We start from the raw sequence: 16,048 nt of genomic DNA on the forward strand, positions 1-16,048 counted from the left end.
TCGGGCCCGGAGCGCGCGCGGCGCGTGGGAGGTGAGAACCGTGCTGCCCCCTCGGGAACAACCCGAGCGCTCCTCGCCTCTCCCTCGTAGGTTTAATTTGCTACCGCCGGTCCCGTATCTTTTGCTCCCCAGTCTGGATAAGAAGGCTAGGGAGGCCAAGACAGGGATCTCAATCTCTTGTCAACATTCATTTCTGGGATGGGAGACTTGAGAAGAAGCTTGGGGTCCAGGATCCTTTAATAAGTAAAACTAGACCTCCCTCCTTTCTGAACAGTCAGGTCCTCTACTCCCTTCACATCCCTCTTCCCACGTGCGTGAGGAGCCAGATGGGGTCTAGAGGGTGGCTGAGAAGCCATTAGCTGCCACCAAGGACCTTACTGATGTTGCTCTGAACCCCCCAGCTGGGCAGGAGGCTTGTTTTTCTTGGCGGTAGTGTAGAGGAGTTCGGCCGGAGAGTGTCAAGGCTGGGTGCTGGGAGGGCCTTCAGCAGTCCAGGGCCCAAGGCAGAGGAGGGACTGAGGAGAGTCAGTTCAGTTCAGTTCAGTCGCTCAGTCGTGTGCTCAGTCGTGTCCGACTCTTTGCGACCCCATGAATCACAGCATGCCAGGCCTCCCTGTCCATCACCAACTCCCGGAGTTCACCCAGACTCACGTCCATCGAGTCAGTGATGCCATCCAGCCATCTCATCCTCTGTCGTCCCCTTCTCCTCCTGCCCCCAATCCCTCCCAGCATCAGAGTCTTTTCCAATGAGTCAACTCTTCGCATGAGGTGGCCAAAGTACTGGAGTTTCAGCTTTAGCATCATTCCTTCCAAAGAAATCCCAGGGCTGGTCTCCTTCAGAATGGACTGGTTGGATCTCCTTGCAGTCCAAGGGACTCTCAAGAGTCTTCTCCAACACCACAGTTCAAAATCATCACTTCTTCCGCACTCAGCCTTCTTCACAGTCCAACTCTCACATCCATACATGACCACAGGAAAAACCATAGCCTTGACTAGACAAATCTTTATTGGCAAAGTAATGTCTCTGCTTTTGAATATGCTATCTAGGTTGTCATAACTTGCCTTCCAAGGAGTAAGCGTCTTTTAATTTCATGGCTGCAGTCACCATCTGCAGTGGTTTTGGAGCCCCCAAAAATAAAGTCTGACACTGTTTCCACTGTTTCCCCATCTATTTCCCACGAAGTGGTTGGATTGGATGCCATGATCTTCGTTTTCTGAATGTTGAGCTTTAAGCCAACTTTTTCACTCTCCACTTTCACTTTCATCAAGAGGCTTTTGAGTTCCTCTTCACTTTATGCCATAAGGGTGGTGTCATCTGCATATCTGAGGTTATTGATATTTCTCCCGGCAATCTTGATTCCAGCTTGTGTTTCTTCCAGCCCAGAGTTTCTCATGATGTACTCTGCATATAAGTTAAATAAACAGGGTGACAATATACAGCCTCCTTTTCGTATTTGGAACCAGTCTGTTGTTCCATGTCCAGTTCTAACTGTTGCTTCCTGACCTGCATACAAATTTCTCAAGAGGCAGGTCAGGTGGTCTGGTATTCCCATCTCTTTCAGAATTTTCCACAGTTGATTGTGATCCACACAAACGCTTTGGCATAGTCAATAAAGCAGAAGTAGATGTTTTTCTGGAACTCTCTTGCTTTTTCCATGATTCAGCGGATGTTGGCAATTTGATCTCTGGTTCCTCTGCCTTTTCTAAAACCAGCTTGAACATCAGGAAGTTCACGGTTCACATATTGCTGAAGCCTGGCTTGGAGAATTTTGAGCATTACTTTACTAGCATGTGAGATGAGTGCAATTGTGCGGTAGTTTGAGCATTCTTTGGCATTGTCTTTCTTTGGGATTGGAATGAAAACTGACCTTTTCCAGTCCTGTGGCCACTGCTGAGTTTTCCAAATTTGCTGGCATATTGAGTGCAGCACTTTCACAGCATCATCTTTCAGGATTTGAAAGAGCTCAACTGGAATTCCATCACCTCCACTAGCTTTGTTCATAGTGATGCTTTCTAAGGCCCACTTGACTTCACATTCCAGGATGTCTGGCTCTAGGTCAGTGATCACACCATTGTGATTATCTGGGTCATGAAGATCTTTTTTGTACAGTTCTGTGTATTCTTGCCATCTCTTCTTAATATCTTCTGCTTCTGTTAGGTCCAATATGCCAGCAAATTTCGAAAACTCAGCAGTGGCCACAGGACCGGAAAAGGTCAGTTTTCATTCCATCCCAAAGAAAGGCAATGCCAAAGAATGTTCAAACTACCGCACAATTGCACTCATCTCACACGCTAGTAAAGTAATGCTCAAAATTCTCCAAGCCAGGCTTCAGCAATATGTGAACCGTGAACTTCCTGATGTTCAAGCTGGTTTTAGAAAAGGCAGAGGAACCAGAGATCAAATTGCCAACATCTGCTGAATCATGGAAAAAGCAAGAGAGTTCCAGAAAAACATCTACTTCTGCTTTATTGACTATGCCAAAGCGTTTGACTGTGTGGATCACAATCAACTGTGGAAAATTCTGAAAGAGATGGGAATACCAGACCACCTGACCTGCCTCTTGAGAAATCAGAAGTCAGTTTTCATTCCAGTCACAAAGAAAGGCAATGCCAAAGAATGCTCAAACTACCACACAATTGCACTCATCTCACACGCTAGTAAAGTAATGCTCAAAACTCTCCAAGCCAGGCTTCAGCAATACATGAACCATGAACTTCCTGATGTTCAAGCTGGTTTTAGAAAAGGCAGAAGAACCAGAGATCAAATTGCCAACATCTGCTGGATCATGGAAAAAGCAAGAGAGTTCCAGAAAAACATCTATTTCTGGTTTATTGACTATGCCAAAGCCTTTGATTGTGTGGATCACAATCAACTGTGGAAAATTCTGAAAGAGATGGGAATACCAGACCACCTGACCTGCCTCTTGAGAAATTTGTATGCAGATCAGGAAGCAACAGTTAGAACTGGACATGGAACAACAGACTGGTTTCAAATAGGAAAAGGAGTTCATCAAGGCTGTATATTGTCACCCCGTTTATTTAACTTATATGCAGAGTACATCATGAGAAACGCTGGACTGGAAGAAGCACAAGCTGGAATCAAGATTGCCAGGAGAAATATCAGTAACCTCAGATATGCAGATGACACCACCCTTATGGCATAAAGTGAAGAGGAACTCAAAAGCCTCTTGATGAAAGTGAAAGTGGAGAGTGAAAAAGTTGGCTTAAAGCTCAACATTCAGAAAACGAAGATCATGGCATCCGGTCCTGGGACACTGACAAAGGATGCTTCACTCACTGTCAACCAGAGACCCCTCCCAACACAGCCAGTGGCGTCCCTAGGCAGTCTCACTCCTACTCTCACAGACGTTGAGGAGAGGGTGTACAGGCAGAGCACCCTGTACTCCAGTTCTCATCACAGTCATTATCCTCACAGGGACACCCAAGCACAGACATTACATCCACACATTCAGAAGAGGCACAGACACTCAGAAGCAGAGAACATTGAAATACAGGCATTTGACACAGCCATATAGACACACAGATGACCCTTCAGAGACATACAAGTATAGGTACCACTAGGTACCTAAAGATCGGTAGAAACACAGAGATTCAGGACACAGAGACATTGGAGCACACACCTAGACACACACATCGTGACACCCACAAGCCCATGCACACCTTCTGACATACACACAATTCTGCACTCTCCTCTTCTCTCTCGTCCTATGAATTAGAAATTCAGGGAAAGAAAAATCTAGAATCTAGAAAGTGTTAGTCGCTCAGTTGTGTCCGACTCTCTGCGACCCCCGCCAGGCTCCTCTGTCCATGTGATTCTCCAGACAAGAATACCAGAGTGGGTGGCCATCCCTCTCCAGGGAATCTTCCTGACCCAGGGATCGAACCCTGGTCTCCCACATTGTAGGTAGATTCTTTACCATCTGCGCCACCTGGGAAACCCCAGAGATTGAGGGAAAGGGTCTCAAATCCAGACCTAGGGATTGTCTACCCCTCATCTCCTTTTGTTGGGGAGGCTCAGATTAAGAGTGATCAGGAGGACCAGGTCTCAGCCCAGACTCTCAGAACCCAGTCCAACCACCTGAGCCCAGGGTTGAGGAATGATGTGCTTTTCTTCTTACTGTAGGACAGAGGACATACAAGCACCCTTTATCTGCTTATTGTTGGCAGGACAAGGGTCCTGACCACAATTTGGCCTCAGATGCTGGGTTTTGGGGGAGGGGCAGTACCATCCAGAAAAAGCCCTGTGCCTAGCTGCTGTCAGGAGAGAGCAGTCTGTGTCCTCCCTGGGCTCTTCTCCACCCCGAGGAGATCTCCTCTCCCTTCTCAGGAGCCAGAAAATAAATTAGGCCCCTTGAGGTGGGAATGGGGGACATTGCAAACAGCTCTCTCTCCCCTCAGACACCTCAGCCCGAGGGAGATTTGTTTCACCCAAATGATGCTAACCTGCCTACTCCAGGTGCCACGCATCGCAGCCTCCTCCCCGCCTACCCACATTTCTATTCTGCAGAAGAAGCCTCTCTCTGTAGGTCCCACAGTTGGCAGAGAGGCTGCCCGTATTCATAGGGAGTGGGAGCTTGCTGGTTTGGCCTAGGACTTTAAATTCCATTTTAGAAGCCCTGTTTATAGAATCTGGGTCCCACCTAAGGATTTGGGCTCTTTTCTGTAGGGCTCAGATACTCCTCTTTAGAATCTAGCACACTCCCTCCCAGCCCCCCAATAATAACTGAGCTCTCTTCTCTAGAATTTGGAGCCCTCTCTTCTGGATTTAAGCAGCTCTTTCTATGGGGTCTAAACCTCTGGCTTTTAAGTTCTGAGACACTCTTTAAAGAGCCTAGGCCTCTGACCATGGGATCTGGTGCCCTCTCTATCTAGGCCTCTAAATCAGCTGCTGGCTGATTTGGGTTTTTGTGTGAATTAGCAAAACCACCCCTCTCTGCAGACCCAGTCCTTAGGGTGCATCTCTTGGCAAGTGGTACCTTTGTGCAAAAATAAAGGTGCCGCTCCTCTCAGTGGGAAGTGGCCCCATGTGTCTCCCCATCTTAGTGAGGGAGCTTGGACTGATCGTCTCTACTACTCATTGCAGGGTTCCTTTGTGCCAAGAACAAACAGCACATCCATAATGTGGCAGTTCTGAATATAGGATATGTGCTTCCAGCTTTCATTCTTAGGCCTGTTGATAGGCCTCTATTCATGGGGTCTGGGCTTCTCTAGGGATGGGGTCTCTGTGTATAAGATCTGGGCCACTGTCTACAAGCTGGGATCTGATCTGAAGCTTATGCCTCTTTATGTGACATCTGGGTCATTGACGAACCCAGGCCTCCATCAATGGGGCGTAGGGCCTCTGTTTATAACTGTGACTCAAATCTTTCCTGTGACCCACAATAAGATGTATAGTTTGCATTTGCCATACAGCAAACACACACACATTCACATGTAATTGAAACAACAAGTTTCGTGAAACAATACTTAGCCTTATTACAGAGGCTGCACTCTGATATTTTTCTTCTGTTCTACTCTTTAAAAAACAAAAATATGAAGCTCGTTCAGCCCCAGAAAATTGATTTCTTGATTGTATCACCCCTAATGGGTTACAGTCCACAGTTTGAAATGCTCTAAGGCCTGGGCCGTGACTGCCACCTCTCTGTTGGCTGAGGGCCTCTGTGAAAGCCGAGGTTCTCTCCATGGGGCTGATCCTCTCTCTCTAGGGCCTTGGGCTGCCTTCTCCTCTTCTGCAGGCTCTGCCTACATTTCCCTCTGCCCTCAGCTTGCCCGTACACTGCTGACTGCCATGTTCTCTCCAGGGGCACTGAGCTCAGGCCCCTGGGAGTTCTCTGAACGTGGTGCCTCACGCCGTGCACCCCCCTGCCCCCTGGGGCCAAGGAAGCAGGGAGCTGAACAGGTCAGGGGCAGAGGGAGTACTCAGGCTGTGTGGCCCAAGGCGGCTCCTGGGACACCGGGTGGCAACCACAGAGCCGAGCTATGTTCAATAAATCATGGAGGCTAGGGCCTGGGGGAGGGGGAGGCCAGGAGGAAAGGGGGGCCGTGGATAAATAATTCATTAAACAAACAAACAAGGAGCCTGTAAGAGGGAGGATGGGGCACGCGTGTGAGCAGGAGAGGCAGCCGCTGGCTCCAGACATGAAATATTCACAGGTTCCACACCTTGCTTAGGGCCCATGTGTGTGTCCTGGTGCGGGCAGCCTGTTGGCATGGTCCTAACATGGGACCCTGGGTGCCAGCAAGGAGGGTGATGCATGTGTCTTGTGACTTCCAAGTGTGATGTGTGCGTCAGCATGGCTACATGGTTCTCTAATGCCCTTGAGTTGACGTGGAACAACATGCATGACTGAGAGTGGGGAACTTGGTGCACAGGACCCAGGAAGCTAGGATTCAGGGCTTGATGGGTGGGGTCAGAGCATCATAACCTCTGATGCTAGTTATGCCCTGACCCCTCAGATGAGTCCAGCAAGTAAGAACCCTGAAGTGGAAAGGCATCTCTGGGGTGTTACACTGGAGGTTTGAGTATGTCCTCTGAATGTGCTTCTTTCTAGAAAAGCTGAGAGGGAGGCAGTTGGGCTTGGCAGTTAACAGGATGGGATTGGGTTCAAATTCCATTTCCACCATTCACAGGCTGTGCTGGTCACCTTAGTTCTCTGAGACTGTTTCCTTATCTGTAAACTGGGGATAATAATACCCTTCCTTGAAGAGCTGGTTGTTATGAGGATAAAGATCCGTGCCTGGGAAGCATTGGACACATAATTTAGGACCCACAAGGTGCTTGATTGATGGAGACCGCATCATTATTATTATCCTGAGGTCTGCCAACCTAGACTAGCTCCAGACTCTTTTTTTCATCTTTCTTCCCAGCCATTTCCAAACTTCTCTAATAGCCATCATAGTGGGAGAGGTGACCTTGGACTTGGGGAATAGTGATGGGATAGGAAAAGCTCAGATAGAATGAGGCGGAGTAGAAGTTACAGCCAAAGAGACATTCACATCCTTGAGAGTGTGAAAAGAGAGGTCCTTGACCTTTTCCTCAGACCCCAGAGCCTCTCTTTAGCCCCTAAATCTCTCCTTCAATCCAGTCTCCTCTTTCCTGCCACCAAAATTGAGCTTTCTAGAAAGCGGCTGCAAGGGGACAGAAGGAACTGGGATGGAGTCTCAGAGGAGCATTGCAGTCTCCTCACCCCACCCATCCCCAGGCCAGTCCCCACTGCCATAGCTCTAGCCTCTACCCTCTACCTACTGGTTGAGCATTTCCCTGGCAAAGATGGCTATGTCTGGGCAAAACCCAGAGAAGTGGCACCCCATAGTGGGTGGGGAGAACCCAGGCTGGAGAGAGCTGCAGAGGGCAAGGGTGGAGTACCTAGGGCCTCCTAGTAGGCCCTAGCATTCCCCAGCCCTCTCGTGTCCCCTGGAAAGGATCTGCTTCCAGTGGGAGAGAGCCAGCAGACAGGTCTGAGCTGGCCTGCTCCTCCACAGACAGAAGAAGAACAGGCTGGGGGAGGGGGCCTGAGATCTTGGTGGGGAGTGGTGGCTATAACCCCCACATCTATGGGGAGCTGGGGCAGAAGGGACTGTGGCCTGGTCACAGCTTACCATAGCCTAGGGGCCAAGCCCTTGTCTCCCTTGGCTAGCCTGCCGCTACTTGGGGTGTCAAGGGTCTGGGCCCCCAGGTGGTGAAGGTGGTGCCTGCCCACCTCTTCCCAGAGAGCCAACACTGGTTCTCCACTTCCCCTCCCCTGGGCTGGGCAGGTTCAGGCTAATCTGCGCCAGAGCTTCACGGCAAACATTGATCTGTAATAAAACCACAATGTGTGTTCGGGAGAAGGGATTCCAGACACAGAAAAATCCAGACATACATACACACTCACACACATACACATGGATGCAAAACACAGCTCTGAGGAGTGCAGACACCAGCGGTCCTGAAAACACAGCTAAACATGGACCTCTACGCTGAATCAAAAGCATGATTAGCTCTACACTTCCCCTCCATGCCATAAACTTTGTCCTTCAAAACCCAAGCCTTCTCTGACAGTTCATTTTCCCTGTGTTCCCATAGCACATTCTGCACAGCTCCATAATGGCATTTGCACTTGGCATTGTAATTATTTGTTGGCCAGTTCTTTCTCCTCAAGTAATCTGAAGATTCCTTAAGGGAAGGGATCCTGACTTAGGCAAGTGTATATCCTCAGCAACTAGCACGAAGCGGTATTTAGTTAATAGGCATAGGTGAGGTTCTTAATAAATAATTGTTGAATTGATGAACAGAAGAATAGATGGATTCTGATAGTGAGACACCCATGCCGAGAATCCCTCAGAAGCACACAGCATAACTAAGTACATGCTACTCGGGCCTCTGGTCCTGCCTTCTTGTCTCCAGCTCCCCTGACCTTACTGCCTCTTAGCTTCCTCAAAGGCCCTCCTTTTTCCCTCTTTGCTCAGTGTGAGACCATGAATTTGAGTACCACCTGAGGGCTGGTAGGCAAGGTAAGGGTTAATGACACATCATTAGTGCTTAATTGGAGAAAGGAAGCTGCCCTGGCACCAGACAGGTGGGCAGGCCTGCCCCTCAGCTGGAAGCAGGCATCCCTAGTTCCAGCACCCTGCCGGGCACGTGGGTGATTTGGCCCTGGAGACCCTCAACTCAGCCCAGGGCACCTCCCCCAACCATTTGCTTTGCCAATGTAGTCTCCAGGCAGTACAGACCAGCCCTCCCCATCTGTCACCAAACATCCAGAGGGAGAGGCAGACTTCTTATCCTTTCTCCTTTAGCTAGGCTGTGCCCTCTCCCTCCCCTGGAGAGACTGGAGGCTGGGAGCAGAGATGGGGTAAGGAACTGGATCACTGAGAGGTAGATTAGAGAGCCAGTGAGGGAGAGATTTGGGATACAGACAAGCGACAGAGCTGGGGATGTGGAGATGTCTGCCCAATTTGACCTTAAATGAAGAGAATGCAAATGAGATGCAGACGATATGCAGATGAACGCGAAGATCTCAGAATTAACATTCCGGGTGGCGGGTGGCGTAAGCTCTGTACCCAGGACCCCCACGGGTGGCGTAAGCTCTGTACCCAGGACCCCCACGCTTTTGCCAATACTTCCCTCCTAACTTCCTCGGCTGAGTGAGTAAAAGGATCTCAAGAAAAATAAGAGCTTGGTTGGGCTACAACTGCACGACCTGGGAAACAGGGCTCCGCTCTCGCCTCCCCGCCCCCAACCCAAGCACCACCCAAGCTGCCATTGAAGCACAAGCAAAGACCACTCTCCAGGTTACGCTCGGACGCACCGTCGGTTGCTATGGGGACCCCCTCCACGTCCAGGCCTGAACCAATGGGCATCACCGCTGATGACCTCATGCCCCAGGCGCAAGGATTCTATTGGTTATTTGGAAGTCAGCGTGCCCCTCTCCAACTGCGTCACCGCTGGGGATCCCCCGACGACCCCAGCTGGTGTGGCCGACTGAAAGAAGAACGCGCTGGGAGCTCACAACTTGCCGAATGAATAAGGAAAGGAAGGAATTACTGAAAAGGAAGAAGAAAAAACGGTGGGGTTACATAAAAAAGACCCAAACTTTAGGGTTTAGCCTCTGGTGAAAGACTTGTAACCCCAGAAAGTGGGGAGCAGGATCGAGGTCGGAGACTGGGGCTCTCAGGTTCTCGGAACAGCGACATAGCTTGATGCGAAGATGAGGGGTTTTTGCATCATTCTGGTGAGACTAGGGCAAGCCCAGCAAATTGAGGGCCCCACCCTCGGCCATCTAGCGCCGCTGAGTTTAGGGGAGATCGGTGACGCCTCAAAACCTGCAGGTCTGCCGATCCTCCTGGAACCACGCCCGGGAACACGCCTCGAGGACTTCTCATGGGTAGGGCCCAGTCCCGGAAGACCGCCCAGAGTCTTCGACCTGTCTAGGCCCCATGAGCGGACTTGGCCCTCGCTTTCCTTGGAGACGCGCCCCGCAACTGAATCAGTTGTCCACACAAGGCCCGGGCTGGGCGGAAAGTGAGTGTAGGGAGGGGCTGGTTAGAGGCCTGCGGCCGGCGGGCCTGCGTCTCCCCCGCCGCCTCCTCTCCCTCCCCAGCCCAAGTGCGTGGCGGCCCAGGTGTCCACCCTCACATCTGCAGGGAGCTAGGAGCCGGCGAGGGCCTGCCTGTGTCTGTGTCAAGTGTGCGCGTCTGCCTGAGAGAGAGGGCGTGTGTCTTGAGTGTGGGGAAAGCCGGTTTGGCCCCGCGTCTCTTTCGCACATGCGTTATCAGCGGCGAGATCCGCGCGCCGGCTACGGGCTCGGGAGCGAGCGCGCCGGGCTTGGTCCGCGAAGGGAGGGTGTCTGCGGCCGCTGGGAGCAGGATGAGAAGCCCGCAGTCCTTAGTGCTGGTCGAACCAGTCATCCCCGGCCTGCGTCGCCTCTGGCTTCACTGGAGAGGGGCGGAGGTAGCAGTACAGTCGGTTTCCACGGCGACGGATAGACACCTTCTGGTTGGCAGTAGAGACTGAACTCGAACACAGGACCGAAGACCGAGCCCATAGCTCAGGCCTCAGCTCAGACTTCACCCTCTTCTCTCTGGCCTCTCGCCCCCCCTAAGAATCGTGTTTTGCGGGGAGGGCCCTGACACGAATACGCAAGCACATGCACCTACAGAAAGTGGCCTTGAATCAGGGGGCGGGTCAACTCATGTAGGCTTCGTCCTGGGTGCTGTCCTCCGCCCCAGGCCTCAGCCTGAGTGATGGAAACAACCCAGAAGGACGGGGTGTGAGCCAGGTGTGCAAAGGGGTGGGGCAGGGGTTCGAAAACCTCCAGCATTTCGGCCTGGTCATCAGTCTCTGGACCTCTAGCACCCTCCGCCCGCCGCCCCCTCCACGCGCATGTTCACACGCCGCCTCTTGCCGCCGCAGCCCCGCCGAGCTAATCAGCACAACATCCACCTATCGATCGTTGGCTGGGTGCCAGGCGGGCCGGCACCGTGCCAGGGGAAGCTGTGGGGCACCGGGGCGAGTAGAGCATAGCACCGGGGGAAGGGGCACCCCTTCTTTGGCTCCCCCCAGGTCACTGGTCACTGGTTAGTCTTGCGGGAGGGAGGCGTCATAGCTTTGCCTGCCAGAGGTGATAGAGACAGAGTGGGGCTGAGAGCAAAGGGGGCCCTCCCTCCTCGGCCCCACCCCCTCCTCCTTATAAAAGCGAAGAACAAAGAGGCCGCTGGGGAAGGAGGCTTTGATCTGACCCCACCTTCTCAGTTCTAGGCCAGGCACCGCCCAGGCTGCCCTTACGGAGTGGGGGGACACCCAGCTCTCAGGGACCCAGACATTCTGAAACCCAGATGCTCTCTTTCTACTACCCCTTGCCTTTGCCCCAACATCCTGCTTGGTGCTGCCGAAGCTTGAGCAGTGCCCTGAGTGTGTATGTGGGGGCTATCAGGAAACCAGCTAGAGAGGTGGTAGAGGGTGCCAGGCTCCACAGCTGCTGCTGACACCCGCCCCACACTGCCCAGAGGGGTGCCCACTGCGGCCTGGCATGGATGGCTTGGGCACAGCTGGCATGGGGGTCAGGCCAAGCCACGCTGAGAGCAGAGACTTCAGGGAGCTCTGATGCTGTACCACTCCCTCCCCTCCCCCCGCACCCCGCTCTACCCCCCCACCTCCGGGGCCCAGTGTCAGGCAAGGAGCTAGAGGGCAGAGGGCAGTAGGTTGCAAAAAGCAACAAAAAGATGGGTAGTTGGTTTATTGAAGTCCAGACACTTACAAAAATACAAACTGGCATGAAATTCAACCTCATGGTAAGTCCGTCTTCACAGAAGACAAGTGAGTGATCCTCTGGGGAGGTGAGGTGCTGCCCCAGGGAAGAGGCCCACAGGTCAATGGGGACAGATGGCAGGCCTGGGCTTCTTGCCTGACCTGGTCCAGCAATCCGCCTGTCCCCAGGTCTTCGCCTTGGCCCCCAGCAGGCTCCAGGATGCCATCCCATCAAGTCCCAGCCTTCCTGAGGGCAGGGATTTGAGCATCAAAGCCACTGATGGAGACCTTATGTTTGTGTTGCCTCTGCCCCAAGGTGCCCAGGGCTGTCCGCTGCTCCCCTGTGGCTCCTCTTCAGCCTGTGATGAGGAGGCCAATACCTGGAAGGGTCACCTCAGATCACTCTTCCATCTTGTCTGTCTGGCTTGGCACTCCCAGCTCAGGTAGGGGGCAGGGGCCCCTCTCCAAGGAGTCTTGGGAGGGCCCTGGTTCCTGAGGGTGCCAGGAAGGGTCCGCTTGGCTCAGAGAACTCTCAGGAGTCGCAGAATTGGGAACAGCAGCAGCAGCAAGAGACAGAGGGGAGTGGGAGCGGCCCCTCCTTGCCACCCTGACGTGCCACTCTCTCCATGGCTCCCGACAGGATGGGCTGACTCAGGTTCTGTGAGGGGAGGGGTAGCACTGATGGGTCCTCCTGCTTCCACAGCCTCCTTCTTGCTCTGCCCGTTAGTTGGGCACTCCCACCCCTTTCTTCAGGGTCTCCCGAACTAGCCAATCCCTCCCATAATCTGCCACCTCTAAGCCCCGACCTGCAGGTCTCCTCCCAGGTGCCATTAGAGGCTACCAGTTCAGTGAAGGCCTCGGAGGGCCTTGCCCCTGGAGATGCCATTCCCACTGTGCAGCGGGGGCTCCCACAGGCTAAAGGGGGAAGAGGCCCCCCAGAGTCTAATGCTCCCAGATTCTTCCCCCCGCTCCCCCCATTCCCAAGGGCCAACACTAGCCAGAAGGGTTGCTCCCCTGCCCCAACCCACTCACTGTCCTCCTTGCAGCAGATAGACACCTGGAGCCTCAAGCACTGGCCAGGACTCCCCGGAGTTGGCACTGCTGGGTGGTGGGAAATTGGGAGGAAGAAGTTAGCATGGGCTAGTTTGGATGCTTCAGAGTCACTTTAAAACCCTCCCAACTTCTCCCCTCTCCAATTCCCTGGAAAGCTTTTCCTTATTTTGGGGCTACATCTAGGTGCCCACCGTGTCCCTCCTCATGTCGCCTTTCCCGGCTCCTTTTCCTTGCCCCGTCTCTTTATCAGCTCATTCTAGATGTCCCCCTACCATGTCCTGGACCCTTGCCCGCTCCCCCCTCCGAGGCCTGGCCTTCCTTCCTCTCCTTTCCCCACCCCTCAGGCTCTCTGCCTTGACTGCTGGCAATGGCAGGTAGCCCCACTCCCCTCCCTGCCTTCCCCAGGAGGTGGCCAGGGTGCCCATCCTCACTCACAGATGTAGTAGTAGGTCTCTCCGGGCAAGAACTCCATGCCAAGGGAGAAGGGTGTGAAGCGCTGAATCTTCTCTGGAAATCGAACAGGGCCAAAGGGAGCGAAGGGGCGGGAGCACTCCCAGCGCTTGAAGGCACTCGGCCCCTCAGCCTGGCAGGCCTTGTAGCCCGCCCAGTCCACTACGTATAATGCGAATGTCTCGGGGCCCTCAGGGGGCCCTGGACTCTCATAGTGTGGGCAGATGATGTCTAGGTAATCCTTGAAGCCCAGCTCCACCACGGCGTCTCCTCGAAGCAGCCTGCAGGCACAAGGTAGATGAGGGCAGAGGGGCTCCTTGGCATAGCACACTGGGGGCACGAGGGTCAGAGATACCCCTTCCCAATGGTCCCTGCCAGCCAGTCCCCCACCCACTGGAGCCGGAGCAGCTTGGGAAGGTGTTTGAGTTCCCCAGACTGACAACTCTTGAGAGACAAAGAGAGTGCAAGAAACGGATGAGGTAACGGATGCACAGTTTCCGAGAAGTTAAGGGACTGCAGGGCCTATAACCACATGGCTCAAATGTGAGAAGGCACTCCCACACCCTAGCTTTTGGGTGGGAGCTGCCACCCCTCTCTAGCTCTAATGCCCAACACAAGGCCTTGGTGTAGTGCCTGTGCTTGACAAATGTTAGGTGGATGGCTGCTGTGAAGAAGCTGGGGCACAGAGGCAAAGGGCACAGATCTGGGCCCACAGTGCAGTCACAGACTAGAGATGGAGTCTGGGAACAGTATCCTCTTTAACTGATTCACAAAGAGGAAGGCTGCCTTTTTAAGATGTCAATTCGATGCTGAAAGAATGCCATAGTAAGAAAGAAAAAGAGTGGATGGTGAGAACCTCCCCTCCCCCTCCTTTTTTTGCCAGGACAACAAAGTGCCAGACTTGGAGCCCCCTCCACATATCTCCCAATCTTTGGCCTCCTCAGGACTCCCTTCCACCTCTTGGGAGACGCCGGGGGAGCCAGTATGGGTGGGAGGACCTAGGACACGTCAACCCCTCCCGCATCAAGTAAAGCATGAACTACTCCCACCCCCATGCTCATCATACACAGAGCCCAACTTGACTTATGAAAGGCCCCCAACTCTCTCTCAATGGGTGGTCTCAAGACCACCTGCATCTGGAGTTGTGATTAGGAATGCAGATTCCTGCAGATTCCTGGGCTCAGCTCAGACCCGCTGGAACACAAGCTGGGCCTTTGTTTAGTTCCGCGGCATCCCTAGTGCCTGGAAAAGTGTCAGGCACAAGGAAAATGCTTAATAAATATTTGGGAATGGAATGAATGAGTCAGAAACCTCAGGGTTAGGGGGTAGAAACCTGAATTTTTAACCAATCTTCCAAGTCATTCAGAGGCAGTGGTCTGGAACACAGAGAGGAATTCAGAGGTGGAAGACAACAACAGCTCTCACCATGCAGCACTGGTATTGTAATGACCTGTTCTGAAGCCTGCTCACCCAGGGATCCTTCGGGATCCCAGAGGGCAGAGCCTAGGTCTTATTTCTAACCCCCAGCGGCCTAGCACAAGTCCGGGCACACGGTACACGCTTAATAAATGTTAGTGAGTGAACAAACGAACAGTCACAGATTGTTTTAAGTAGAAAATCAGAAGGGAAAACATGGAGAAAGAGAGAGGCAAGGAAAATTGGGGAGGAGCATGGAAACAGGGAAAATACATACAGGTTCCAAGGCAGGCAGATCAGGAAACAGAAAATAGTCGTTCATATCTGTACAGCCTTTACCTCTTGGACACACATGACCTCAGTCTACCTGACTTCCCAGGGTACTAGTCATTATTACCCCATTTTACAGATGAGATAACTGAGGTTAGGGAGGTCAGATGACTTGCCTAAAGGTGATTTAACTCTACAAGGGCAGGGCCGAGACTGCACAGAAATAGAAGGGCTAATAATGACTGAGATGAAAGCGTTCTAGAATGAGCTCAGGAGAAAGACCGAGCGCCAAAGAGGAGGCCAAGCGAGCAGGAGAGTAACCCTCTTTCACAAGAGTAACCACCCCCCCTCCGGCGCTCCGCAAGTCCGCTCGCCCAAGCTTCGGCCGGAGGAACGCTGGGGATCCCCAAGACAGAAGCGAGGGGGGCGGGGCTCGGAGTGCAGGCTGAGGTTCCCCCAGCTCCCGGCTCTGAGACCCCACCGATTGCCTTTCGGGCTGGGGTCCTCCGCTAGCCTCCAACGCGTGCGGGCTGGCATAGGGGACCCCAGGCGCGCCTCGCCCCTCCCTCCTCCCCCGCCGGCTCAAACAAAGGATCCCCGGCGCGCGGCCGGGTCCAGGCGGCGCCGCGCACAGAGCGAGTGTCGGGCGCGCGCCCGGCCCGGGAGCGTGCAGGCCCGGCTCGCCGCCCGCCGGTTTCGGCCCGGCTACCTGGGGTTACTGGAGTTCCAGTAGACCGCAAGGCGGAGGCCACAGCCCCCTCGCAGAGGGGAGCTGAGGAGCACGGCCCAGAGGACAGTCTGCAGCAGGGGCTGCAGCCGCATCGCCCCCTAGGTCTGGTGTGGTCTGGCCCGGCCCGTCCCGGTCCGCTTCGCAGTCGCGACGAGAAAGGTACAAAGTGCAGAGGAGGTTTGGGGTGGGGCTTGCGAGAAGTGGGGTGGGGTGCAGAGACTCACAGGCCACGCCCCTGGATAACTTTTCACCAATGGGGTCGCGTCTCCGCCTCTTCATTCAAAGCCAACTCTTATTAACCTTCTGGGTGCCGCAGCGCTCTCCAGCTTCGGCAAGCTGTTGCTGAAGTTGGGCCCATTTCAAGGAGGCGGCGAGGAGGG

General features: G+C 53.5%; 1 protein-coding gene across 7 annotated transcripts; it reads right to left on the reverse strand.

The window, feature by feature from the left end:
• Positions 1-11,723: 11,723 nt before the first annotated feature.
• EFNA4 (ephrin A4) lies at positions 11,724-15,886 on the reverse strand. Of its 7 annotated transcripts, none has more exons than XM_061404513.1 (4): positions 15,648-15,886; positions 13,238-13,533; positions 12,807-12,847; positions 11,724-12,407 (listed from the first exon to the last, which is right to left on the reverse strand). In XM_061404513.1, exons 1-4 carry the CDS (start codon positions 15,758-15,760, stop codon positions 12,282-12,284), a joined length of 576 nt encoding a protein of 191 aa, XP_061260497.1. In that variant the 5' UTR covers positions 15,761-15,886; the 3' UTR covers positions 11,724-12,281. The 7 variants fall into 7 exon arrangements, with proteins under 7 accessions (XP_061260497.1, XP_061260516.1, XP_061260508.1 ...); XM_061404532.1 differs by having other exon boundaries at positions 11,724-12,129; positions 12,782-12,847; XM_061404524.1 differs by having other exon boundaries at positions 11,724-12,129; positions 12,782-12,850.
• Between the last annotated feature and the right edge of the window lie 162 nt (positions 15,887-16,048).

This window comes from Bos javanicus, chromosome 3 (genome assembly GCF_032452875.1).
Source record: "Bos javanicus breed banteng chromosome 3, ARS-OSU_banteng_1.0, whole genome shotgun sequence".
In the NCBI taxonomy this organism is placed as follows: domain Eukaryota; kingdom Metazoa; phylum Chordata; class Mammalia; order Artiodactyla; family Bovidae; genus Bos; species Bos javanicus.

Excerpts from the sequence above, each read along its gene's own strand:
- EFNA4 (XM_061404482.1), bottom strand. The coding sequence starts at position 15,760 with ATGCGGCTGCAGCCCCTGCTGCAGACTGTCCTCTGGGCCGTGCTCCTC. Across the intron at positions 12,851-13,237 it reads AGAGACCTACTACTACATCT|CAGTGCCAACTCCGGGGAGT; the intron begins GTGAGTGAGGAT and ends CCCACCACCCAG. Across the intron at positions 12,408-12,781 it reads TATCTGCTGCAAGGAGGACA|AACCTGAGTCAGCCCATCCT; the intron begins GTGAGTGGGTTG and ends CTCCCCTCACAG.